Source organism: Sceloporus occidentalis, unplaced genomic scaffold (assembly GCF_023333645.1).
Source record: "Sceloporus occidentalis isolate IW3139 unplaced genomic scaffold, rSceOcc1.0.p SCAF_2, whole genome shotgun sequence".
NCBI classification, from domain to species: Eukaryota; Metazoa; Chordata; class Lepidosauria; order Squamata; family Phrynosomatidae; genus Sceloporus; species Sceloporus occidentalis.
In genome coordinates this window covers 186,662,472-186,688,569 of record NW_028316982.1, presented here as the reverse complement: position 1 = coordinate 186,688,569, position 26,098 = coordinate 186,662,472, and the positions used below count along the sequence as shown (strand labels likewise).

At 39.7% G+C, this 26,098-nt stretch overlaps 2 protein-coding genes across 2 annotated transcripts in view; one reads left to right on the top strand and one right to left on the bottom strand.

Annotated features, from left to right (window-relative positions):
- Positions 1-1,198: 1,198 nt before the first annotated feature.
- On the bottom strand, positions 1,199-15,552 carry LOC149319464 (uncharacterized protein CXorf58-like). Its single transcript, XM_089508072.1, has 8 exons — positions 15,422-15,552; positions 13,882-13,981; positions 13,041-13,135; positions 11,206-11,317; positions 7,216-7,347; positions 6,423-6,652; positions 2,596-2,737; positions 1,199-1,384 (listed from the first exon to the last, which is right to left on the bottom strand). The coding sequence occupies exons 1-8, from the start codon at positions 15,502-15,504 to the stop codon at positions 1,232-1,234; spliced, it is 1,047 nt and encodes a 348-aa protein (XP_089364198.1). The 5' UTR covers positions 15,505-15,552; the 3' UTR covers positions 1,199-1,231.
- A 155-nt stretch (positions 15,553-15,707) lies between these two features.
- LOC149319463 (MICOS complex subunit MIC26-like) overlaps positions 15,708-26,098 on the top strand; it is a 30,113-nt gene continuing 19,722 nt past the window's right edge. Inside the window, exon 1 of the mRNA XM_089511764.1 lies at positions 15,708-15,816. Coding sequence (XP_089367890.1) covers positions 15,808-15,816 — 9 coding nt within the window. The 5' untranslated portion in view covers positions 15,708-15,807. The remainder of the gene's footprint in view (positions 15,817-26,098) is intronic.

Below are 26,098 nucleotides of genomic sequence, written 5' to 3'. Positions count from 1 at the left end.
CGAGATTCCCGGGGTCTGCGCTTGGAAGCCGGCCGGTCCCGAGAGGTCTCCCTGTGCCGGGAGCCGTCGGAATCCCGCTTGTCAGAGCGGTGTCGTTTGGCCAATGGGTGCTGGTCTCCCGATGGAGGCGTATGTGTCCTCTTGGAGGCCGAGGGCGACGCGATAGCCGGAGTCGTCACCTTGGTGGTCGAAGACCTCGGAGCCGAGTCCGCTGAAGCTGAAGGCTTCGGGACCGAAGGTGTGGAACCCGAGCCCTTAGTTGAGCTCGCTGAGGTCGAGGCCTTCGGGGCCGAGGATCTCGAGGCTGACCCCTTCTGGGCGCTCGAGTCCTTTCCAGAAGCACGGCTCTCCTTAGAGCTCTTCGGGCGCTTATCCTTCTTGGACGGCCGGGAAACGTCCACCGAAGGAGTGTCGGCGTCCGGTCCCTCGCGGGGAGCCACCTCAGAGAGAGTTGGAGGGTCGGCCATGAGCTGGGTTGGGGCCTCGGGGAGAGCTGGTAACGGCACCGACCCGGTGGAAGAGGGGGCCCTAGAGAAGACATGGCACCCGCGGCAAAGACCTTGGAATAGATGGCCGCCTTTAGTCTGGTCTCTCGATTTTTTCTCGCTTGGGGAGTGAGGGATTTACACAAGGCGCAGGATGATGGGATGTGCGCCTCTCCCAAGCACAGAAGACAAGCCGAATGGGGGTCCTGGCCGGGGATTTTACCTCCGCAAACGGTGCACTTTTTGAAAGGCACCGATGGCATGATCCGCTTACGGTTCGTGGTCAACAAGCCTAGGTCAGTAACAAGAGTCAGTCCGGAGAAGAAACGCAGTCAAGGGTCAAGCAAAGAGTGGTCAAAAAACGGTCCATGGTCAAGCTACCAGTGATTCCGATGACAATAAGAAGAGCGAAGTTCCCAAAGGCAGCAAACGCGGCGGAAAAAAGGAACTGGGGAAAGAGCGGGAAAGCAGGGGCTTTATAAGGGATGGGCGGAGCTACCGCCAAAAAGTTTCTATATGTTGCAAAGAGTACTTTGCCCAGTGATTCTAGAAGTTTCCGAAGGCACTGCGCAGGCGCAGTACAACCCATTTGTATGATTCGCAGAGACCACGAAGAAGAATAATGTATACAGTATTCATGGTCTGCCAAGGCTGTGTTTGCACAACAGTACAGCAAAAAACTAGATATGAAGAACAACTGTATTTGTTTTATAAAGAGCAGACAGATTTATCATGAGTCAAACTTCTCAAATATCTTCAGCATGTAGTGATTTGGACCAATCATATAGTCTCACTGCTTCTTGCTCCCAGTCTTCATCTGAAAATAGACTTTCATTCTCAGCCAATGAACGATCACTTCCTGAACGATCACTTAAAAATGCACGATGTAGCTCCTCCTCCTGAGTGACAAAGAATATACTATTAAAAGAAGAAATTGACGTTTTGTAATTATTAGTCTCTTCTCTCCCAATTAAGTCCCTTTTTTTTTGGCACTGTTAAGGATGTGTCAGTAAAAAATGAATAATCTAATATAAAAATATAATTGCATTGGGTTTAATTAAACTATGCATTTTCAAGCTGTACAGATCCCTCTGTAATCCTCCTCCTTCCCCTGGAAATCAAACTTTATTTTGAGAAAATACGATCCAATAGTTAAGTCTTGGATTTGGGACACCAGAATTAAAATGCCAGTTATGTCATGAAACCTAGAACCTCTATATAAGTTTATATAAGTTTATATAAGGCTGACTCTGCACATCTGTTCTATTACTTTTCCTGCCATTTGTAGGCCCTGTACATATCACCTAGAGGCGGCATCCAGGCAGCGATGCTAGGGTTAGGAACTGTGCACCAACCGCACGGTCCCTAACCCTAGGACGTCCCAGCGGTGGTGTAATGGCGGGGCCGCCATCATGACATAAGCAACACGCAGCATATAGATATCGCTGTGTGTCACTTATGTCACAAGTGCACCAATGGCGCACTCGTGACGTCCACGCAGCTTCGGAAGAAGAATCCGTTTTTCCCAGGTTCTTTTTGGGGCTGAGGGACGCCACACAGTTTGGCTGCTGTGACGTCCCTCCGGAAGAAAACTGGATGCCTCCAGCCCGCCCTTTCGGAGCAGTATGTATTGGGCCTAAGTGGGAACTAATGATCCTTTGTCTCAGACAATCTACTCAAAGGAATGGTTTGAAAAATCTGGAATAGAAATAAATGTATGTTAACTTAATACATAATGAAAGACTATAGACATGATGTACACAATAACCTTCCACACATAATGTCTAAGTGTCATTTTCACCATCAGTAAAACAGTTTGTTAAGATTCAACTGTTTTCACATTGAAATTAGTAAGTTGCATATAATTCTTCCTCAAACATGTTCAAGAAAAAAAGGTAGTTAAGCACAGTATTTGTCTGTTTCCTTCATTTATCTGATGTGTCATTTGTATAGAACAAAATGCTGTCACTATCATAATATCTGAAAGGTCTTGAAATGTCCTAACAACAAAGTAGACAGTTTTCAAAGAAGAAAACACACTGGCAGAATCTTAACTGGTGAGATGGATCAGCACGTATCTGAACATTTTTCATTCATTGTACATGCTCACCTGTTTTTTCTTGGCCCTATATACTTTCCTCATTTTTGCAATCTTCTGCCGCGCTTGGTATGAGCGACGTTCAGAATGTCTGCTGACTGACATTCGATCTGCTTTTGAGAGACAGGCAGTTGTGGGACATGGTACTGGAGATCTAGAAAAGAGCCCATGTTTTTGTTTTGTTTTTACAAAACTTTAACAACATTCAACAGCCTTACATGTAGATGACGACATTGCTGGGTTAATTGTTTTACAGCTATACCTTCAATTTGTGAGTAATCTTAATGTTCTGAGAAATACGCAGAAATAAAATATGAAATCGAATGCATCAAGACATGTCTGTGCAAAGACAGACTTGCTTTCATGGCACTGCTACTTAAAACACTGTGCTATCTATTAAATGAACACATTTTTTACTAATGTGGTGCAACGTGACGGTCAATAAAATCAAAGCATTGTAAAAGCACACTTGTGTCATATTAAAATATTCACGCCACACAAAACAAAACCAACATGGGTGCAGGACACATAACCCCCCATGTGATTTTAGACTTCAAGTCCGATCAAGACAGCAGAGTTGATGTGAGTTGCAGTTTAACAACATCTGGAGGAACACAAGTTACTCCATCCTGATTGACAGCAAGAAAACAGTATCAAGAAATGAAGAATGTAGAGTAAAACTACTTAGCATTCCATGGGAGCCATGTCAAAAGAACAGCCGTTAAACACTATATGAAATTGTCTGGATCATAATAATGTATTAATCATAGCCATATGTGGGTAGTTGAGGGACAAGTAATGCATGCCTGCCTGCCTGCCTGCCTGTCTATAGAAATAAAGGCTGAATATCAGTCTTATAAACATATTCCATTCCTCATTAATCATACACTTGAGATATCCAATTATTCATTTAGGCCAGCTTATTGTTAAACAGTTTTTCCATTAATTATACAGAATGCTCATTCTGTGTAGGTGCCCCAGTCTAAGTCTGTGACCATCTGTTAAATGTGTGCCTGATTTTATTAGTCATTATTCCATAAAAGTCTTCCTATCTTGTGATGCAACTGTTCTTTACCCTGTGAGGATTGTGTTTTGTTTTGATGCAAATATACTATTTAGAGATGTGCATATACACAATAGCTTTGCAATAAAAGTTTCTATTCCTCATGCATACAGTACACAATCTGAATAACAACAGGAAATAAAAGATGCATTGGTAGAAGAAAAAATAGTGGAACAGAACTGTACTGGTTCCCCTCTTTGGCTGCATCAGCACTACAGAAATGATGCACTTTAACTACCATGGCTCCATGCTATGGAATCCTGGGATTTGTAGTTTTGTGAGAGATTTCGCCTTCTCTTTCAGAGAGCTCTGGTGCCACAACAAACTACAAATCCCAGGATTACATAGGATGGAGCCATGGCAGCTAAAGCAGGGTCAAACTGTATTAATGCTGCAGTGCAGATGCAGCTTTAGTTTGTAGTTTCTGAACAAAAAGAACAGGAAAAGGTAATCAGCACTTAAAATAATGCAATCTGATCACTAACACCTCAGTCCTGCAATAGAATATGGAGGTAATTTTGCCCAGTCTGTTATATTCAGTTCCAGTCATGAAGCCTGATGCTGGTGACAAGATCACATTTTTGGGAAATGGCTGTGCTAAGATTTCTTATGAGGCACATTATCTCTCCCAAGTGTGGTTTACCTGTGTGGGGTGCAAACACAAGTGTTGTTAAGCTAATGAATGTTTCGTACAAAATACACTGCAGAAATAATCCAGTTTGAGATCGCTTTAACTGCCCTGGTTCTGTGCTAGGGAATTGTGGGAACTGTAGTTTAATGTAGCACCAGAGATCTCTGATTGAGAAGGCTAAATGTCTCACAAAACTAAAGTTCCCAGAATTTCCTAGCACTGAGCCATGGCAGTCTCAAACTGGATTATTTCTGCAGTGTGTTTTGACATTAGTGTCTGGAGTCTTAAAAGAGGGCGTGTTTACAAGGCTTCTGAGAAGTTATGAATCCAACCTTTTTTTTTGGTCACCCTTCCCAGTGAGAAATTTTTGTTCATGCTAACCATGCCCTTTGTGCTAAATGTTTTACCACCAAAATCCCATTTGTGTTCTTACAACTATAAATGTATAGAGGTAAAGTGTTTTACTCAAATGCTATGCTATGTGATACATGAAATTTGTTCACTTCCTGGAGATTATTTAGGTTCTGGTAGTGTGCAATGTTTAGCAGCAGAATTAGTTAGAATCCTGCCGTATATACTCGACTATAAGTCGATGTTATGTATAAGTTGAGGGGAGGTTTTGGGGCTAAAATTATGAATTTTGATATTACCAGTGGGTAAATTGAGGGTAAAACATAGGGGTGTGTAACAAAAGATCTAAAAGATGAAGCAAAGGAAAACAATGCTAAAGAACACAGAATCATAGAATCGCAGAGTTGGAAGACACCACAAGGGCCATCCAGTCCAAACCCGTCATGCAGGAACTCTCAGTCAAAGTATCCCTGACCGATGGCTATCCAGCCTCTGTTTAAAGACCTCCAAGGAGGGAGACTCCATTACACTCTGAGGAAAAGTGTTCCACTGTCAAACAGCCCTTACTATCAGGAAGTTCCTCTTAATGTTGAGGTGGAATCTCTTTTCCTGTAGTTTGCATCCATTGTTCCGGGTCCTGTTCTCTGGAGCAGCAGAAAACAAGCTTGCTCCCTCCTCAATATGACATCCCTTCAAATATTTAAACAGAGCTATCATATCACCTCTTAACCTTCTTTTCTCCAGGCTAAACACCCCCAGTTCCCTAAGTCGTTCCTCATAGGACATGGTTTCCAGACCCTTCACCATTTTAGTCACCCTCCTTTGGACACACTCCAGTTTCTCAACATCCTTTTTGAATTGTGGTTCCCAGAACTGGACACAATATTCCATGTGGAGCCTGACCAAACATATGCTGCCTTTTTGTTGGTATAACAGTATACTGTATCATGAGGAGATATGAATGAGTTGGGGGTGATGGAAAACACTTTCAAAATTTTACTGTTCCCACACCACAATTTGATCTGCTACTCCTAGTTTGATCCCTGTATTCCTTTAGTGTCTTACTGCCGTACTGTTCTCCCTGTAGTAGTTTGTTAGCTGTCATGTTGGTGTAGATACATGGTCAGTGTACATTTGTTTAGTTCACATGAACTGCAGTCTAAATATCCTAAAGCCATCAGAGCCTGTCTGATCTTGGAAGCCAAGCAGGGTTACCCCTGGTTAGTATTTGGATGGGAGACTGTCAATGAATACTGGGTTCTGTGGGCTAAATTTTTAAAGAAAGAAACTGGCAAAACCATCTCTGTATTCCTTGGCTAAGAAAAGCTTATGAATTTAATGAATTCACCATAAGCTGGCAGGCAACTTGAAGATGCATACAAACACACACACACACACACACACACACACACACACACACACACAGAGGGACATGATCAGACAGAAAACTGGTTTCCCAGAATACAGGATAAAGCATATAGAGGAAAACTAATTTAAAATCCTTGATACGGTTCATTTGCTAACAACGAGGCATATCATAGACTCATGTCTGCTCCAGAACTGGAAGGGATTCCTGCACCTTGCAGATGTAGTAAGAATGGCTATAAGCCTTACTCCATCTGATACAGGCTAAGGGAGTGCAACTAGTTGTGATTGACCTACTAAAAGGTAGCACCCACTTGGCCACGAAAAGGTGGAAACTGTTACTGGTCTTCCTTTTTGTTATTTTCAAAGGAAAGTAGATGTTTAAAGTAGGAAAACCAACCAACAGGATAACCACTGATAAACATTTACCTGATTTGACAAACAGCCAGGAGCTGAGCACGAGATGTTTCTTCATTCTGTGGCCTCAGCAGCAGAAAAGGCAGCTCCAGCCTCAGTCTCTCAGACAGCTTCCCAGACTGTGCATAGTCCATGATGTCATACATTATCATTGTTCTGGGAAAGTTTTCTAATGACAGCTTTCTCCAATAGTTATGCCTACCCCCAACATATGCTGGGGTCTCATCCATGTGGCTGACATACTAGAGAGTCATAGAAGAACAATATTTATTAGAACTTGATTATACAGAATTTCTTCCTAAACCTACATTTTTGTGTACAAACATTCACTATAGTCAGCCTTAGCCCAAGAAAAAAAGTTACAATTCTATTTCCATTTACAGAAGAGTAAACCTTACTCAGTACAGTGAAAATTACTGTAGAGAAAACATAGATATGGCTGCTCTATAAATGCTTGCTTCTGCAATAATCTCTGTAGAATCTGTTTCCGGTTGATACATTTAACTGAATTCTGAAAAAATTAATTTCCTATATAATCACAGTATAATTGCTGAAGTCCAGCTCTTTTGCATATTGAGTTATTTGGCTTTGGGCTTGTTCTGATGTTACATCTTCCTTTGAACCCTTCCTTGATTTGCAATTGAGAGCAATTTGTGAATCCATTCCCTCCTTCTTCCCTTGCCACCTGTGTGTCTTCATAATTTATATTGCCATGACCTATCTTTATAGAAAATAAAACTGAACTGACTTGTTTTTCATTACCTGATCCCATAAAGGATGTGAAGAAGGAATAAGTGATGCTTACTTGGACATAATCTCTTATTGTAGCAACATCCATCTGATCTATTATTCCATATTTTTTATACTGTATTTCATCCCACAGCATTTGATTGTAATACTTCCGATACCCCATTAATTTGCAAGCATCAACAGCCGCCTATCAAACATGAGAAAACATAGAATAAAACAACCTCAGCTTCATTATAATTCCAAACCATTCTGAAATCCTCGTATGTTTTACCTCGATGGCAAACCTGGTCTGATTTAACAATTATAATGAAAAATCAGCATCAAATTTATAATTTAAAAATCCTGGGATCATTTGAAGGTGCATTTTCTAAAGCACAGTTTGTATAATTATTTGGAAGTGATCCTATTTCAGTAATGGAGGGACAGGTGCACTGTCTTTCTCCATCACAAACCTGATATAAGATGCATCAGAGACATTCCACTGGGAGGTCAAAGATCCTTAAATCTGATTTATGCAATCTTCTCTCACAAAGTGTATGAATAAGTTCTCCAAATAGAATGTCTATATCATGCATTACATGTGATTTGGTGTTTTAGTATTTTATTGTAAGTGATGGGCAAAAATTATAAATAATAAATAAATAGAAATGAAAGAGTAATGGATGGAAAGTCACATACCTATACTTTACAAGAAAAGAATTCCCAGTAAACACATGAACCTTGGTTTGAGAAGGAAAAAAGGACAATGTGAAAACTGTGACAGGGAACCAATAACAATAAGAACTGAAAGGAATCTAATGAAAATGGATAATTAAGGAACCAGTGTGGTGTAGTGGTTTGCGCATTGGACTATGAGAGCAGGCTTCGATTCCCAGCCTGGCCATGTCACACACTCTCAGCCTCAGAAAATCCTGTGATAGGTTCACCTTAGGGTCGCTGTAAATCACAACACTAATTTCAAACACAACTTGAGGAGATGGTGTGACATCTCCTGAAATGAAAACTGCAGCCAGTAGATACATACTATTTTCCCACAAGTTTTCATTTCACAGCTCTGCATACAAGCTGAAGTCTCGTTTAAAATACACAGGACCATTAGTTCAACTTGACAAGGAAAGAGTTTCAAACTTCATTTTTTATTCCTCTGGTAAAAGTGTGAAGAACAAAACCTATTTATAAAAACCCTCTAGTGAGTATATGTGGTGATTACAGTATATCACATGAAAAAGGAGCTCTGGGGCGCAGTGGTTAAATGCCTGTACTGCAGCCACTCACTCACAAAGCACAAGGTTGTGAATTCAATACTAGCCAGGGGCTCAGGGTCGACTCAGCCTGGCATTCTTCCAAGGTTGGTAAAATGAGCACCCGGTTTGTTTACACGTTGTAAACTGCTCAAAGATTGCTTAAGTGTACTAATAAGCAATATAGAAATGTACTTGCTATTGCTATATGGGGAATCACAAAGCTATCTCTTGATAGTCCATATGGCTATTTAATTCTTGTTAGAATAAGGATTATTTATTTAAATAATATCATTTAAATAATATTTATTAAAATACTGGGTTATTCACTAAGGTATTCCTTGCCACTTAACACTACAAAATAGCAAAACTGTAAACAGAGCTTGGATAAGTTAATTATTTGGGCAACAACTCCTAGAATGTGCCAAGTCAGTATCACCAGCGGTGATTATGGTTGGAGAGTTCTGGTCCAAAAACTGTAATTGTTTAAAGCTTGTAGACCATAAATCTGAACACAGTTTTCAAGGCTGCATGATGGCGTTATTTATTGCATTAATTTTTTTATTTATATCCCTCCTTCTTCTCAAAATGGGACTCAAAATGGTAAATAAACCGAACAGTGGGTTTGTTTCAAATATGTTTTTAGGATTTGTGTTACAGTTGTTTCATCTGTTAAAGAGCTGAATCCAGCAGTGTCAACCCACTGACCAAGGCATCTTTGTTATGAGAACCAGGATGGGAATTACTCCTTCTCCCACCTAAAATTCTGATATTACACCAAAACCAGCTCTGGAATCTTTCTGGATCAGATTTTTGGGCAGCACGGAGAGCTGCAAGAAAGGAGGAGAAAAGGAGAAAGTTCTGCTAACTAGCTGATTTCTAGTACAGTGTATTGCAAAGCTCAATTTAAATGGAATGTTTTAATACAATAAATATTCAGAATTTTATTGGGTAGGACTGCGAGTAGATACTATATTGATCGGAAGATACGCTAGAATCTTGGTATCCAATTGGCAAAGCAATAATTCTGCAATCAAGGATGGAAACCCCTTTTATAATGCTGGGAGCTAAAAGGAGACAGTAGAATTGTTAGCTGGTGAGGAATGTTCCAGGAGATGAGTACAGTAAAAATAAAATAAAGATGATCACTAGGTTATAGAAGGAGATCGTTTTTAATATTAGATACATTAAGATTATAAATAAATTATATAAACTATACATAATACACACACATATGTTTAAAATATATAAATCCTAAACACACTTACTGGGAAATGATCCCCAATGAACTCCATAGGACTTATTTATGGATAAAGATGTAAATGTTATTAATGTAATAATATTTGTTAGAGTTAGTCTACAAATGAATAATCTGAGGAGATAAATAAATGTATTTTAATTATCTTAATTGCAAGGTATTTATTAATCCTAAAGTTGCCACCACTACCATCATAATAATCACTGCATTCTTTTTTTTTAAAAAAATACCTAGGACATATATCTTGCTAAGCTCTCACACTAAACACTCATTTATGAGAAAGGAGACAAAAAGTGATTTTGTTTTTATACAATTTAAAGAAGCTTGTTGGAGAACACACGCTGAAGTGTATTTACAAGGCAATGATAAGTGATGGTAGCTAAATATATGAAGAGGCTGATGATAGGACAGGCAATAGTACAGCCATCCAACCCTCCCCACACCATCTGCCCCCACCCCATTTTTTAAAATGGCCAATAAAATCTTCCCTAATGCCCTCCATCCCTGTGGCCTTTTAAAGGTTGTTGTTATGCATGGTCAAGTTGGCTTCGACTTAGGATGACCTTATGATTATCAATAGATCTGTGCAAGGTCTTGCAAATTCTATCATGGATTCTTTGACTGAGGTGACCCACCAGCAATGCCATTTTATCTTGATCTACTTCTTTAAACTTTACTGAACATTATCATTTTCCCCAATGAGACATGTCATCTCATGATACGTCCGAACTATGATAGTCTCAGTTTAGTCATTAGGACTTCTAATGAAAGATCAGGATTGGTTTACTCTCAAATCCATTTATTTATCTTTTTGGTGGTCCATGGGATCTACAGAACTTTCCTCCAGAATCCCATTAAGGGCCTCTTTTTCTCAAACCAGAAGTAACTTCTGTATATTTCTTGGCTGAGAAAAAAAAAAACCCTCTGTCTTAGGCCTAAAACGCACCAGAGGTCTCAAAACAATGAAGACGTCCCCCATGCCTTGAGAGGGCACAAGGGAGTGTTGGAGCCAAAAATAAATTTTAAAAATGCTTTCCTGTGGTGGGGAGAATGAGGAAATTGCAGACCTCCCAGATTCAGCCCCTACACACAGCGGAGCAGCCTATCCCTTGATTTTTCGACGAGTCTCTGTAGCTGCTTCCACACTGCAGAATTCATGCAGTTTGACACCACTTTAACTGTCATGAGATTTGTAATTTATTGTGGCACCAGAACGCTGACAGAGCAAGCTAAATCTCTCACAAAACTACATATCCCAGAATGAGCAAGGAAGGAAACATAGTGTCTCGATCTGGCCACAGGATGAGAGACCTCACATGCTCAGAACATGTGAGAATGGAAGAAATATATAGTCCTTAGTATAGTTCTGGAAGAAAAAGTATTGTATTTTTATAACTAACAAAAATGATTCTTGAGTAGAAGAAATAACATAATACAAGTCAGTTGCATGACCATCCAAGCTTAAGTAACATAAAGTCAATATGACAGAATATCAAATAAGACTCAGTAAATAGAAAATGATCAAGATAAATAGCCAGTAAGTTACCTCACTTGTTGACGTTATTACTGTCTTCCCACTGATGTACTGATTGCCGTGCTTTGCTGATTTGCAAAATATCTTGAACACAATAAAAGGGGGGAACTCAGATCCAGCAAATCTGAAGAAGGAAAAAACACCAAGAGGTAGGATTACAGAAAAGCTTGTGGTCATATTCAGCCATGGAAAATACCATTTTCACTAAGTTTTAAACTTAAATTATATGTTTGGCAACTATTTTAAACATTCTTTTGCGGTCTACATTAACAAAGGCAACCAAAAGAATTACACCCTCAAACCTTAGTGCAGTACGTTCTCCTGAAATAAAGAGATCTGACTTCCATGTTGCCCTCCAGACGCTGTTGGGACAGCAACTGCCAGGAACCCCAACCAGCAGAGCCAGTAGTGAGCAATGTAGAGAGTTCCAGTTCAACATCATCTGGAAGGCCAAAAAGTTATCTAGCCAGATCAAGGACAGTTAAGCACTCTTGTAAGATTAAAATCTACCAACCACTCTTCTTTAAGTGACTTTAGTGACTTTTAGTAAAGCATACATAGAATATCATATATGGAACATTATCAGGTGGTGAGATACAGCATAGTAAAGTTTTTAGCAATAAGATTACACAATTCTCGAAACTCATGTAACATTTAAAATATCAGCAACATATTCAGCTCATTTCAGTTCAAATCTGAAAGACCCCCCAATCATGCCAGTAAGATACTTACCACAACTAGTCATTTTATACAGTATTCAGAACGGTGATTCAGATAATGTTAATTCTGAGAAGTACAAGCTTCATTTCCCTAGAAAAATACCTTCCCAAAAATGTTGGGTCCGGTTCCTTATGTGTAAAACATGTAGCAAAACTCCAAGGAGGAGAAAATATGAGTGATTATTTTTGCCATGTGGTTCACAATAAAGATTTCAGCTCATCATAACTTATGGATTACTGTATCTGAGCTGGCTCACTGAGTCTTTCCGACTTCCATTTTTTACTTCAGTCCAACATATGTTTTCAAATTACTGTGTTTGATAGGACTAGTTTCCTGGCTGCGTGAAAGCTGGTGATGGTATGTCTGAATGCTCTGCCCCATGTAAAAACAAATCTTGTACATGCTATATGCTAGCTCATAAAGGAGAAAAGGTCTAATTATTCTTCTCCTTGGTTGATTAGATTTCTGCTTTATGGAAAAGGGGTGTATTTAATCTGAGAAGAGCATTCAGACATATGATCTCCTACTGATTGTTTGTGAGTTTGCAACAGACAGCTTTTAAGATTTATTGAGCACAGAAGGACTTCAGTGTAAACGTATTTGATGGGACTTGTTAAGGAAGTTCTATAGAAAACATGAGCCTCAGTTGTCACTGCAGACTTTTCAAAACTGGGTATATATTGCGCCAGCTAAACATAAGTTGTTTAAAATTAGACTTCTGACTCCAAAATTACATCCAAATATAGTCTGGAATATGTGGCAGAAAACAAAAATAGTAGACCAAATATCTAAAACCTCTTAATGATTTAGTTATTTGCCTTCAGCAAAAAATAAGGTTCTGCAGGTTAACATCATACTGCTAATTCTTTTCACAGTAAACTCTTACTATAAAATTTAAAATCCCTGCAATTCTTCTCTTGCTACTATTATTACAACGCTGCTGCCACATGATAAAATAGAATAAAAAATTGGTAATTTATCAATAGTAAAAATTAATCTCTAGTCATTCTTCTTTGGAAGAAAAAGACTCCATTGAAATCAGTCTATGTGGCACTAAAGTAATGAATAAAGACAAAAAATTGTGTTAAACTGAACAATAATCATCTTGAATACCAGTGTACTGTTACCTGAATCGGACTCTATACTGAATAGTAGGGTCTTTAAGAAGTTCAGCCTCTAAAGGACTCACTCTTCTCAAAATCTCATAGCTAATGCAGTGCTCCTGAAAGAAATAATTTTTCATTCAATTACTGTATATACTCATACAGAAGACTAGAAATTTTAGTCAAAAAACTGACTCAAAACACCTAAGTCGACTTATCCATGGGTTAATGTAAGTACTGTACTTTAACTCTTATAAAAAGGGAACCTTCCCCTGGTGAAAGGCAAAAGCGTAATCTGTCCTGAAAGCACTGACACCCCCCCCCACCCGCTCTCTCTCATATATCTGGCCTTTAGTGGATAGAATTCTGTTAAGTTCTTCGGCGTCATTTTCCTTTGCTTCATCCTATAGATCCTTTGTTATGTGCCCCTAAATTTTACCCTCAACTTATACATGGGTCATATCAAAATCCGTAATTTTAGTCCCAAAACCTGCCCTCGATTTATACGTAAGGTTGATACGTATGGGCAATATGCAGTAACTTTTGTTTTTATAATCATCTTCGTTGTCGTATTACTAAGAAACTGAGATGCTGAGTTATTATGGTTTTGTAGCAAAATGAGCCTACTGGTAATGCCAGAGAGACATGTCACCATGTTCAGTTTAACTTCTATATTACATAACCTGAGTAGGTTATCCACCAAAGCAACCAAAGCTGCCTCCATCCCCAGGCCTAATTTTCATGGCCAGTGCATCTGCAGTTAGGGGACCTACTTTGAAAGCAGGGAGAGTGATAAGAAAAAATGACTGGCAAATAAAATGATTCAAATACATCAGGTCAGACATCACCAAGTATAAGGACCTACCGCGGCACAAATGGTGTGTTTCAGAAGTTTAAATAGTCTTTTCCTTATTTGAGTCCCCCATGACTTCTGAATAATGCGAACTGCAACCTCTTCATCAATCCTGCTAGGAAAGAAGCAAGAGGTAAATTGTATGACACTGAGGTAAATTTCTATGTGAAACAACTGAACAATTATTTGAATAAAAACATTGAAATCACAGAAATGTGTAGGCTGAACTCTTGTTACCACAAAGTTGGCAATATTTTAACAAGCTTGGCATGACTACATTGTCATGGAAGCCTGAATCTGAGTTGATTATCTCTATTTGAAAGTTGTTGATGGTTGTATGTCTTCAAGCCATTTCTGACTTATGTTGACTTACGGCAGTGATGGCGAACCTATGGCACGCATGCCAGAGTTGGCACTCAGAGCCCTCTCTGTGGGCACATGTGCCATCGCCCCAGCACAGAGTTTGCCAGAGTTTGTTACTAGAAAGCCAGAGGGACATGGCACTTTGCAATAGATAAGTGGGTTTTGGGTTGCAGTTTGGGCACTCGGCCTTTAAAAGGTTCACCATCACTGACTTATGGGGTTTTCTTGGCAAGATTTATTCAGAAAGGGGTTGCCATTATCTTTCTCTGAGGCTGAGAAAGTGTGGCTTGTCCAAGGTCACCCAAGAGGCTTTAGTCCAAAGCTCAAACCACTGCACCACGCTGGCTCATCTCTATTGCAATAGATACATGGAATGCCTCCAAACTAAGATGACAAATTCAAAGTGGTCCTAGGCAAAGTGGATTAGTCCGGATACGTAGGGGCCCATTCACAATATGGAAATAACCTGGTATGAAACTTGCACCTGGTGTGGTTGGGGGGGGATGCTGGTGAAGAACCCATTTAACCCGGTGCATTTTGCACCAGGTACCTAACCGCATCTTTTTTTAAGAGCCAGAGCGATCCGAATCTTTGGTAGTGCGAATGTGCTACCAAATCAATCCGGATTGCTAGGATTGTTCCTGGCCATGAGGCAAGGCCATGCTGATGTGAGGGAGTACCATTGTGAATGCCAGACTGGGTTAGAATGCCTTGGAGAGATTCGATCACAGTAAATGGTGGCTGTGAACTGCATTTATGGCAACCCTAAGGTGAACCTATCATGGGGTTTTGACATTTATTCAGAAAGCGTTTGCCTATGCCTTTGCCTTCCTCTGAGGCTGAGAGTGTGTGACTTGCCCAAGGGCAACCAGGGTCTTTCACGGCCGAGCCAGGAACCGAACCATGGTCTCCGGAGCCACGGTCAAACCACAACACCACAATGCTTCTCTATGATTCAAAGGCCTAGAACAGCGGCTTTAACTCATTGTCTGGCTCTTTGCTATGGAATTCTGGGAGTTGGAGTTTGTTGTGGGGCCCAGAGCGGCCCAGAATTCCATAGCAAAGAGCCAGGGCAGTTAAAGCGCTCCGAAACCGGGTTATTTCTCCAGTGTGGACGCAGCCAACCAGAACCATCCACAGTACTGTGCTTTGACCCCCATTCAGGGAATGTAATAAAGGGCGCCTTTGCCTCCGCCCCGCTTCTTCTCCCTGCAGTTTATCGTCGTCATCAGGCAGCACGATCCGAATAGTGCGGGAGATAGCTGCGGTCATTTCCCTCCAAGGCCTAGGGTCCCTTCTTTCCCTTGGTTGCCTAGATACCAGGACGCGCCGGCGCACCGGAAATGACGTCGGGCGCCGCCTTTCGAGTTTATGCCTAGAGCGCCCCATGCGGGTCGCTTAGCGCATGACGTCATCGCTGCTGCTGCAGCGCCGCTGTCCCCGCTATGCTCAAGGCGAGTACGTTTTCCCAGTTTATGCCTAGAGCGGCCCGATCCGGGGGCCCTTGCGCGTCGCTTTGCGTTTTACGTCATCGCCGCTGCGCCGCCATTCAGGAGCGGCGCTGTCCTCGCTGCTATGTTCAAGGTGAGAAAGTTTTCATTAGGGAGAGAAGTAGTTGGGTCCATGCCTTTTTGTTCCTTATAGGACGCCGTCGCCGTCCGCTGTTTGCTTTTGTGGGTTGCGGCGATGAGAAAAAGCCGCCCTCCTCTTTCCCAGGGTTGCCATGGAAAGGTGCCAGTGATAGCGGGGGCTGGTGCATCCATTGAGGGACTGAGGAGAAACTGGGGCGGGGCTTTCTGAGGCTGAGAGAGTGTGACTTCTTGCCCAAGGTCACCCCTGTGGGTTTATATATGGCAGAGCAAGGATTCAAACCCTGGTCTCCAGAGTCATAGAATCATAGAGTTGGAAGACACCCCAAGGGCCCTGATCCAGCCCAGCCCCATTCTGCCATGCAGGAACTCTCAGTCAAAGCATCCCTGACAGATGGCCATCCAGCCCCTGTTTAAAGACCTCCAAGGAGGGAGACTCCACGACACTTCGAGGAAGGAGAAGAGAAGGTTAAGAGGTGGTATGATAGCCCTGTTTAAGTATTTGAAAGGATGTCATATTGAGGAGGGAGCAAGCTTGTTTTCTGCTGCTCCAGAGACTAGGACCCAGAACAATGGATGCAAGCTACAGGAAAAGAGATTCCACCTCAACATTGGGAGGAACTTCCTGACAGTGAGGGCTGTTTGACAGTGGAACACACTTCCCCGGAGTGTAGTGGAGTCTCCTTCCTTAGAGGTCTTCAAACAGAGGCTGGATGGCCATCTGTTGGGGATGCTTTGATTTGGATTTCCTGCATGGCAGAATAGGGCTGGGCTTGATGGCCCTTGGGGTCTCTTCCAACTCTACACTTCTATGATTCTTTGTAGTCTGATGCTGGTGACAAGATCACATTTTTGGAAAATGGCTGTGCTAAGATTTCTTATGAGGCACACTATGTATTTCTCCCAAGTGTGGTTTACCTGTGTGGGGCACAAACACAAGTGTTGTTAAGATGTCTAATGAATCTTAGGTCCAAAACACAGTACAGCAGCCATAGTGTTGGCCTTAAGTGAGTTCAGTCCTCATAATTCAGTTTCTGTTTTCTCCCTTTAACAAGAGGCACATAATGGCTTTACTATGATACAGCAACCAAATTTACATGGAGTGAAATAAATAATAAATCAGGCTCTTGACTGTTGAAGCGTCTCTTACAGTAATATAACAGTCCTGCGGTTATGTAATCAGAAACATGTCCTAAGTTCAATGGTGTTTACTCTCAAGACAGTAGATGTATGCTTACAGCCTTAAAATATATTACTGTGGAGTAGGTTTTCTGAATTGGAAGCAACAAAAGCACCTTTAGCGTCTTAAAGAAACAGGTTTATTTTAACTAGACATTCAGTAAAAATTAATCGGCCTCAAGTAACGTAGTTTACATTTTGTGATTTTTGGTATCTTGCAGCAGATATTGTAGAAACAAACAAAACAATTTCTTCTTTGAAAGAAAAACATATGCAATACAAATGTATCAGTCATCTACCTTCATTTTTTAGCATGGTGACTGATCTTCATAGACACTGTGCAGCAGTTTAGCTTCAAGGCGGTTTTGCTTCTGATAAGAATGCACATATAGGCTGTTATAGTCTACTTGTTAAAGTAATTTACTATGCTTTAGTGACTGATGTGTATTTGTTAGTTCTCTGTTTTGTCTTCTGCTTTCCTACAGGGGGAGCTATAGGCTTAAATTCTGAATCAGAAGCGTGTTTTTAAGAAACAATATAATCCTGAAGTGAATTCCTTCAAGTGGTTTCATGCAGTTCATATTTCTGATCAGTTTCTTGGGGGGGGGGGGGGGACCACATGTGCTCTTAACATGACTTTGGTTAAATCATCCACACATACATCATTAAGCAATTGGATGGATAGATAGATAGATAGATAGATAGATAGATAGATATCCTTCCAGCATTATTCCACTGTTCCAAAATGTCATCCCCCCCCCAAGAATCCTGCTAAATTGTATTATTCATGATACATTTATTTTTTGTGCCAAACATTACTTCCCTATTCTCTTAAAGGTCTTTTTTGTTGTTGTTGATCCTTCTTCAGTTCTTCATTTTTATTATTAGTGTCCAAACTGAAATTAATACATTGACAACCCTGTTTCTACTTTTGAATGCTCCTTGTCCACCCAAGAGGAACGTTAAGCCCATTATACCAAATAACTCTTTCAACACACCTGTTTACAGAAACTCAGAACTTGTTTAGGTTTTTCACTTTGAAAATCCTAGAGGTTTATGATACTGTAGTGCTAAGAACAAGAAAATGCAATCAGTTTGCATAATAAACAATAAAATAATGATAACCTTTTGAGAATGATGAGATAAGAATGCTGTGATCAAAGAATAGAAATCCAATGGAATGAGATGTAAATTGACTTGAATGGTGCTTACAGTCAAAATACAGTTAGGATTGCAGCCTTAATGAGAGCAAATTACACAAATAAAAGATAACTGATTACCTGTTACCTTCTGAATATCATATATTTTGTTACTAAAGCTTTGGTTTTTAATAGAGAAATAAGTAGCAGTATTTGTGGTTTGTACATCGCCTGAAGGCACAAAGCAACAATAAATTAAACAGTAAATTAATAGAATATAAGAATTAATATAAATTTTTGATTATGCACTTTCCCCCCAAGATCTAAGTGGCATCAGTTGCTCAGGTAATTAGTCCAGTCTTTTTGTATGACCCACTGTAACAGGGTTTTCCCATTCAATTATATGCTGTGACCATGATATAAAAATTAATAGGTGGAGGTTTACAGCCTTGAACTGAGCTAGTGTGGTGGGAGACTTGTATGTACAAGATCATATCTTCATGGCCTAAATAATTGTTTCTAAGAATTGCCAACCTGCTGGAGGAAAAGGACTGAAAAGTCTTAAAGGAGATTCTGAATTATGATTGTGTTTTTAAATCCTACAGTACAGTCTTGTACATGCTTCCCCAGAAGTAAGTTCCTTCAAGTTCAGCAATATTTGATTTCAGGTACCATAGGATTACACTGCAGGGAGGCAGGAGTATTGTACTTTGGTCACTTATTTGTGTTGAGGATTTCTTGGGTGTGGGCAACATGTGTGCCACAGGTACCTCTCCAGCTCTTGTTACAGCTTCTGTCAAGGTTCCCTGTTCCCCACTACTGAAGATGCAGTGAATTTTTGATGCCATGATAACTGCTTTTCAGCATGTAAACAAGACACAAAAAGTTGCTCGTTTTGCTTGTAAGTAAAATTACATTTTCAGGAGCTTGATTACTTTAAAACAATACACTCCCCCCCCCGCCCCGTGTAGTTTGTTTACGTGGAAGGAACAAATGATTTTCCTACTACCACTGAGTTAAAAATTGCTACCTGTCTGACTGTAAACAAAATGTGTGGAGCCTGTTTGTGATTTTGTTGCCACCATTGGCAGTGAATTCAGCAGGGTGTGGTATCACCCTGAGGGTTTTTAGAAGGCGACACTGTGGATCCCTTGTCTCTGGAAATTGTCTACCACTCCTTCAAGAAACACACACACACACCACCACCACCATTTTACTCTTATTGTTTAAACTGTTCAGTCCTGTTCAGCAATGCTATACACAGACTGCAGCGTGAGTGAAGGTTATGTACTTAGAGTTTTTCCATTTGTTTTGAATACTGTAAAGGGATGGCTAAATCTTCACAGAACTGAAAGCAGTGTTTTCTTGAGATTATTTTTTATTATTTTTAATACAATTAATCTAATTTACAATCAAAATATTATACAATCAAAGATAAAGAAATGGGGGGGGGGGCAGAAAAAGAAGGGGTAAAAAAATTAAAAAAGGGAAGCAGGAAGGAAAGAAAAGGGACAAAACATAGAAAGGAAAAAGAAAACCCATACATAGTAGGGATCTGACCTCCCCAATCCTGACTGTAATGAAAATAAAAAGAGAAAAAATGTATTAGTTTACCATTACAGATCTGATTAAATAATCCTAAAATTACTAATAACAATATCTTCAGATTATCATAACATTAGATTTCTTATTGTTCAAAATGTCTATATAAGGTTTCCAATCTTTCAAAGGGTCTTCAATGGGCTTATCTTTTGGAACCCATCTTAATTTGGACATTTGAGGTAACAACTTTAACAATCTATTCTTCCATGATCAGTACTTCAGTTCATTTCCATGTTTGAGCAAACATATTCTTGCTACTGCTGCCATATATCAAATAAGTGATCTATGTTTACTATCCAGTTTTTTCTCCATAATGCCCGACAAAAACATTTCTAGTAACATTACAAAATTTAGCTTTCAATTTTTTGTATTAAAATCTAAATCTAAGGCAGTAACCTTTCACCTTCTTACAAGTCCACTACAGATGAAAAAGGTGCCTTCCTTTTCTTGAAAACCCTAACACTGATTTGAAATGTTTTGGGCCATTTTTGACAGTATATTTGGCTTCAGAAATCATGTACTCTTACAGGCTTACCTTCTGTCCTAGAATCAGAAGTTATTTATATACTTTTTAATTACATGGTGATCATCTTTACACAACTCTAAATAAAACTAATTTTCTCTAACCTCTGTGGCTGCATTTCTCTTGCTTTGATTAAATTTGTCCTTCAGTTGCATGCAAGCAAACCAATTAAGATCTTTGCCTCCCTTAAGAATCTTCTTTCTTGATTTAAATTTCCAGCTATCTTATTCAAAATACAAAAGATCATCATAGAACAACCATCTCTAATTTTTAACCCATTCTTTCATTAAAAAAAAAAGGTTTCCTGAAGTGAGATGGGCAATACTATCTTAGGAAGAAAGTCTCTGGTCTTAAACACATTGCATAAATAATCCAGTTTGAAACCACTTTAACTGCCCTGGCTCAGTGGTAGGGAATTCTGGGAACTGTAGTTTTTGGAGGCTAGGAACTTTGCTTATCATTAAGCAGTGTTGTAAACTTTATCTGGGTTTCTTTGCTTGCTGCCAGATCTAGAAATCTCTTTTTGCCATTGCACAAAAGGTATTCCTTTTCTCATAATTGGGATCTTTTGAAAGCGAAATAGGCCTGGACAAAACATTTGCCTTATTACTCCAATTCTACCCAAAAGGGACAAGTTTAATTTCTTCCATTTAGTCACTTTCAGTTTCTTTGCAGATGTTTTCATAGTTTTGAAATAATATGAATTTAACTGCCAAATATTTCATCTCCTTTTTTCTACTTCAAAATTGGAAAAAAGCAGTTAATCGTCCTCTTCTGAAGTAATATTTTTAGTCAGCAATTTTGTTGTTTTCACTTCAAGTCTGGAGCATGTCCCAAAGACCTTACCCCCCTCCCCCCCCCCCCAAAAAAAAGAGGCTTCATTGAGTCCAGTGGATTTCATGTCATTATCACACAGTCATTTGCATAGTCTCTCAGTTTTTACCCTCACCCCATAGATTCTGTCCTTGAAAGCAATGTTTTTCATATTGGACTTTCTTGAAAGCTTATCAGGGTTTACTGATTTATCTACACTGTCCAGGTTTAGCTGCCAACACAAATGTGACTAACATACTAACCTCAAGCAATGCCAACAAAGATAAACTATGGATGAAACTGAAGATCAGTAGTGGTCAACATGTTTTTCTGAAAGCTGGTTTGCCCAGCTTCTCTCTTCTACTATGGACTGTAGCCAAATATGTTTTCTAAAATGTGCCCTTGGTTTGTGCAGGACAACAGTGGGTCACAATATGCCATCAAAGATGGCTGTGTACTCTTGATAATACTCCAGAATAGCAGAATATACAGATTCATTAGTAGATGAATTGGCATAGTAAGAGTTCCCTGAGTTAGAAAGTCTGTAAGCTGAAAATGTTGACTACTTTGAATATTGTATAACTTAGTAAACACAAGGTGTTTTTTTTAAATGTTCTATGAATGTGAATAATATCTCTTTAAGATATCTGTGTTTTACCAGATTTTTGTTGTGCTGTGCATTTCTACAAGATGTGTCAGTACTTGTAGGTTGGGGGAACAGATCAAATATACAAAGAATGCCTGTGAAAAGGTGTCTTTTTAAAATGGCTTTTAAAATATGAGCAAACTGACTACAAACAAAACTGAGCATTCCAGGAATATTCATTATTGTCCTCCAAGTGGTATATTTTAGATGACACTAATGAATAATTAAGGACTAATTATGATTTTTTAAACTTCAGACCACTTTTTATGCGACTAATTGTTGATCCTGCATGCCACTTCCACATATAACAACCTGATGTGGGAAGGTGGAAAATACTGGTGAAATGAAGAGTACCTTCTGAATCAAGGTCTGCCTGCACAGGTGTTACTATATGAGCAGTTCTCCCCCAAATGTTGCATGTTTTCCTAGCCAGAGAATGGCATACGGTCACTTCACTGTATCCATGGATCCTGCATCCACAGATTTTAAAACATTTACTACTCCATTGTATACAGTGGGACTTAAGCATCTGTGGATTTTGGTATCTGCAGGAGATCCTGGAACCAAATACCAGCAGATACCAAGGAAACCATTGTATAATGTTTATAATACTGTACCTGGTTCCTGAGTTCTTATTGATATGCTGGTCTTTCTAACAAACCTGTTTAAATGGAATCTTTTCTAAATAATGCCCAAATAGTTCTAACAGCAGAATATTACATACCTTTTTCTTGAGCAGAAACTAAGACTTTTTGCTACTTCTTTGTATCAATAGTCCCCCCCCCCCCATTTACTTTGGCTTAATTATTATTGCCTGTAGGAGAGAAAAAGTTATTTTCTTACTCTGAAACAGCTTTAAGAGAACCAAGGCAGCAATACATCAAAGAAGCACAGTAATAGAGTTCAGTAATAAATGTTGCAACATCTGATTGTCCTGATCTGGACAAGAAGCCACAGTCAGGGCACAATATGGAGACTCAGTCAGAATGGTTTCCCATTGGCAAGGAAGTCAGACAAGGCTGTGCTTTATTATTTCATCTGTTTAATTTATATGCAGAACATATCATTTGGAAAGCTGGATTAGACTCAGAGGATGCAGCCAGGAAAAATGAATGAAGGAACATAAAAAATTTAAGATATGCAGATAATACCATATTGTATGCAGAAAATACCAAATAAAATATTGATATTATTGTTGATGAAAGTTACAGAAGAAAATGCAAAAGTAGGGTTATAGTAGAATATTAAGAAGACACCATAATAACCACAGGTGATTTGCATAACTTTAAAAGTAGGCAACAAAGGCACTATAATAGTGAAAAGAATTTCTGTATTTTGACTCAGGTCATTAATGAAATGGAGACTTCTGTCAAGAAATCAGAAGAAGGTTAAGGCTGCATCTGAACTGCAGAAATAATCCAGATTGACATTTCTTTAAGTGCTGTGGCTCAATGCTGTGGAATTCTGGGAATGGTTGTTTGTTGCTCCGCTCTGGTTCTGCAACAAATGACCATTCCCAGAATTTTATAGCACTGAGCCACGGCACTTAAAGCAATGTGAAACTGGATTAGTTTTGCAGTGTAGATGCAGCCTAAGACTTGGAAAGGTAGCCATAACACAGTCGGTTCTTCTTATACATGGATTTTTTATACACGGATTCAAGCACCCACTGTTTGAAAATGTTCCAAAAAAGTATAAATTTCAAATAGCAAACCTTGATTTTCCATTTTTTATAAGGGACACCATTTTTCTATGTTATTATATTTAATGGGACTTGAGCATACATGGATTTTATTATACACAAGAGTTCTTGGATCCAAACCCCAGCGTATAACAAGGGTCCACTGTAGAATGAAATAAAATCCACAAATGTAAAGGCATATCATTCAATAAAAGGTCAGAATCGTACAGGCCATGTATGGGTGTGACAGCTGGACAATGAAGAAAGTTGACAGGAAGAAAATAAATTTATTGGAGACATGCTGCTGGAGGACTTTTCTATGGATTCTATGTGCTGCCAAAAAGACAAATGAATGGGTCTTAGAGAAAATCAAGCTAGAACTTTTTCTAAAGGCCAAACTGCGTAAATTGAGGACATAGCATGAAACAACGTTACTCATTAGAAAAAACAATAATGCTCAGTAAACTGGAAGGCCACTGGAAATGAGGAAGACCATATTACAGGCAAATTTGTCGTGGCAAGGAGACGCAGAGACGAGAGTGGGGTTCACAAGCCTCCTCACAAGCTTCCCCCAGCCATATCTTGGCTGGGCCTTTTATTGTCATCTTGCTTACTTCCGTCCATTCTTTTCCTTACAATCATTGATGATAGCCTTGCTCCTAGGTCATCTGACTGGCATGCCAGGTGCATGATCAGTGCATGCTAGGTGCGTGCTTCAGAGGCAAGGAAGCAGGATATGGAGACCAGCTAAGCTAGCCGAATCAACATGGGCTTATCTATCTAATTATGGATAAAGCATTGTCATCTCGAGAGGGGGTCACCCTTCCGTGGTTTGCCAGCGGAACTGTGACATCTCAATCTTGATGAACATTGCTATCCTGGGAGGGGGTCGCATCCCCGGGACTTGCCAGGGAATGCTACATCTCCCTCTTTTTTGTTTTTTATGAGCTGGCATACATATCCTGCGAACCGCTGCTTTTCTGCGGCCGTCATTACCTTTACGAAGGCATAGCGCATAAGGTATGAATACATTGGATGAAACAGCAAAATAGGATCATAATACAAAAGTGACAATGCCATATACAAGAAGTTGTTTCAGCCAATGAAAGTCTGGCAAACAGTAAATCAAGCAGCTTCATAGTCCAGAATATCCAATGTTTTGGTGGACCTGAGTCAGGTAAATCATGTAGTTCTTCAATCCAATTATTAATGGAACAAGAGTTATCTGACAATTTGAAACAACACATATCTTGACGTCTTCACACAGCAAAAGTATTCAGTTGGGCTATGGAGGTATATTGTAGAGTCATAGTCAGGGGTGAGTGTTACTGCTCTTTGAACCCTGGAAACATCCAAGATAAAAGGGTGTTCATGGAGTCCTCTCTTTCATAGGGTCACAATAAGTGGTAGTAGACTTGACAGCAAACAACAACAATTGGCAATCATGGAAATGATTAGGTTCTGTTTGTTTGCCTGTGCAGGTTACCTCTGTCCCTTTTCTGCCATGGCAGCAGACAAATAATGCATAATTGAATATATAAATTTTCTTCTGGGAGTGGCAGCAATTGGAGACCTTGCCAAGCACTGCATGATGAGAATGACATGATTACCCCCTCTTGGGCTCAAATGCTCAACCCCCCCCCCTTTTCTCTCTCTCTCTTCAGCCCACAATGAAGAGGAGTTCACATTTCATTTCTGGTTTTGTGTAACCACATCCTGTGGTATCATCCAAACTGAATCTGTCACCAACTGGAATTTCTTTGAAACAAGTCACCTTGAAAACATCTCCCCACCAAATTTGTGGTAAATGGCCTGGAAAAATGTTTTGAATTACATCTTTCACAATTCCCAACCCTTAGCAATGTTAAGAGATAGAAACATCTGGAGGGTATTGGATAGTGTACCCTTGCATGGAACATAATGTTTGAATAAGGGCAGAAACATTTCAGTCTTATAGTCCTGTTTGCATGATTTCATACACATTTCTACATAGGCAATGAATGTGGACATGCTGTCTGGAAAGGGAGGGATGCATACAGTTCAGTTGATAAATATTCCGCTACTGGGCTCTGGCAGTTATGAAAAGGGACTGTTTAGAAAGGTTACAGCAAAGAATCATTGTTTAAAAACATTTAGGGCAGTGTTCTTTTAATACTTTATTTTAAAAAAATAGTTGTCAAGTTTTTAAAATTAAAATTTGTAAACCTCATGCTCTCCAATTGTCCCGGTTTGTCAGGGACAGTCCCAGTTTATCTTAGGTCATCCCGTTTTTTCAGCTGCTTTTAAAATGTCCCAGTTTCTCTCTCCTCTTCTTTTCCTCCTTTGTCTTCAACTTATTGCTTCAAACAGAGTTCAAAGTGCAAAATGATTTGTACTTAACCTGAGAAAGAGCACAGAAGGGGGCAGAGTCTTGCCCTTTCCCCTTTGCAGAAGGGGAAAAAGCAGGAGGTCAGGCAAAGGCAAACTACTGCAGCCTCTCCTGGTTTGTGTGTTATTCATTAATAAACTTTGCCATGTTGCTCATATTCTGGTCTTGCTTGTCTACCTGTGTCCCAGTTTTTATCTGTGAAATGATAGAGAGTGTACCACATAGAAGAAATGGCCCTTATAGCACTGGAGTACAATATAACTGCTTCAGCACATCAGTAGTCTGCTTTAGCTATAGAATTAAAGAGCTTGTCTCCCAGTGAGCTC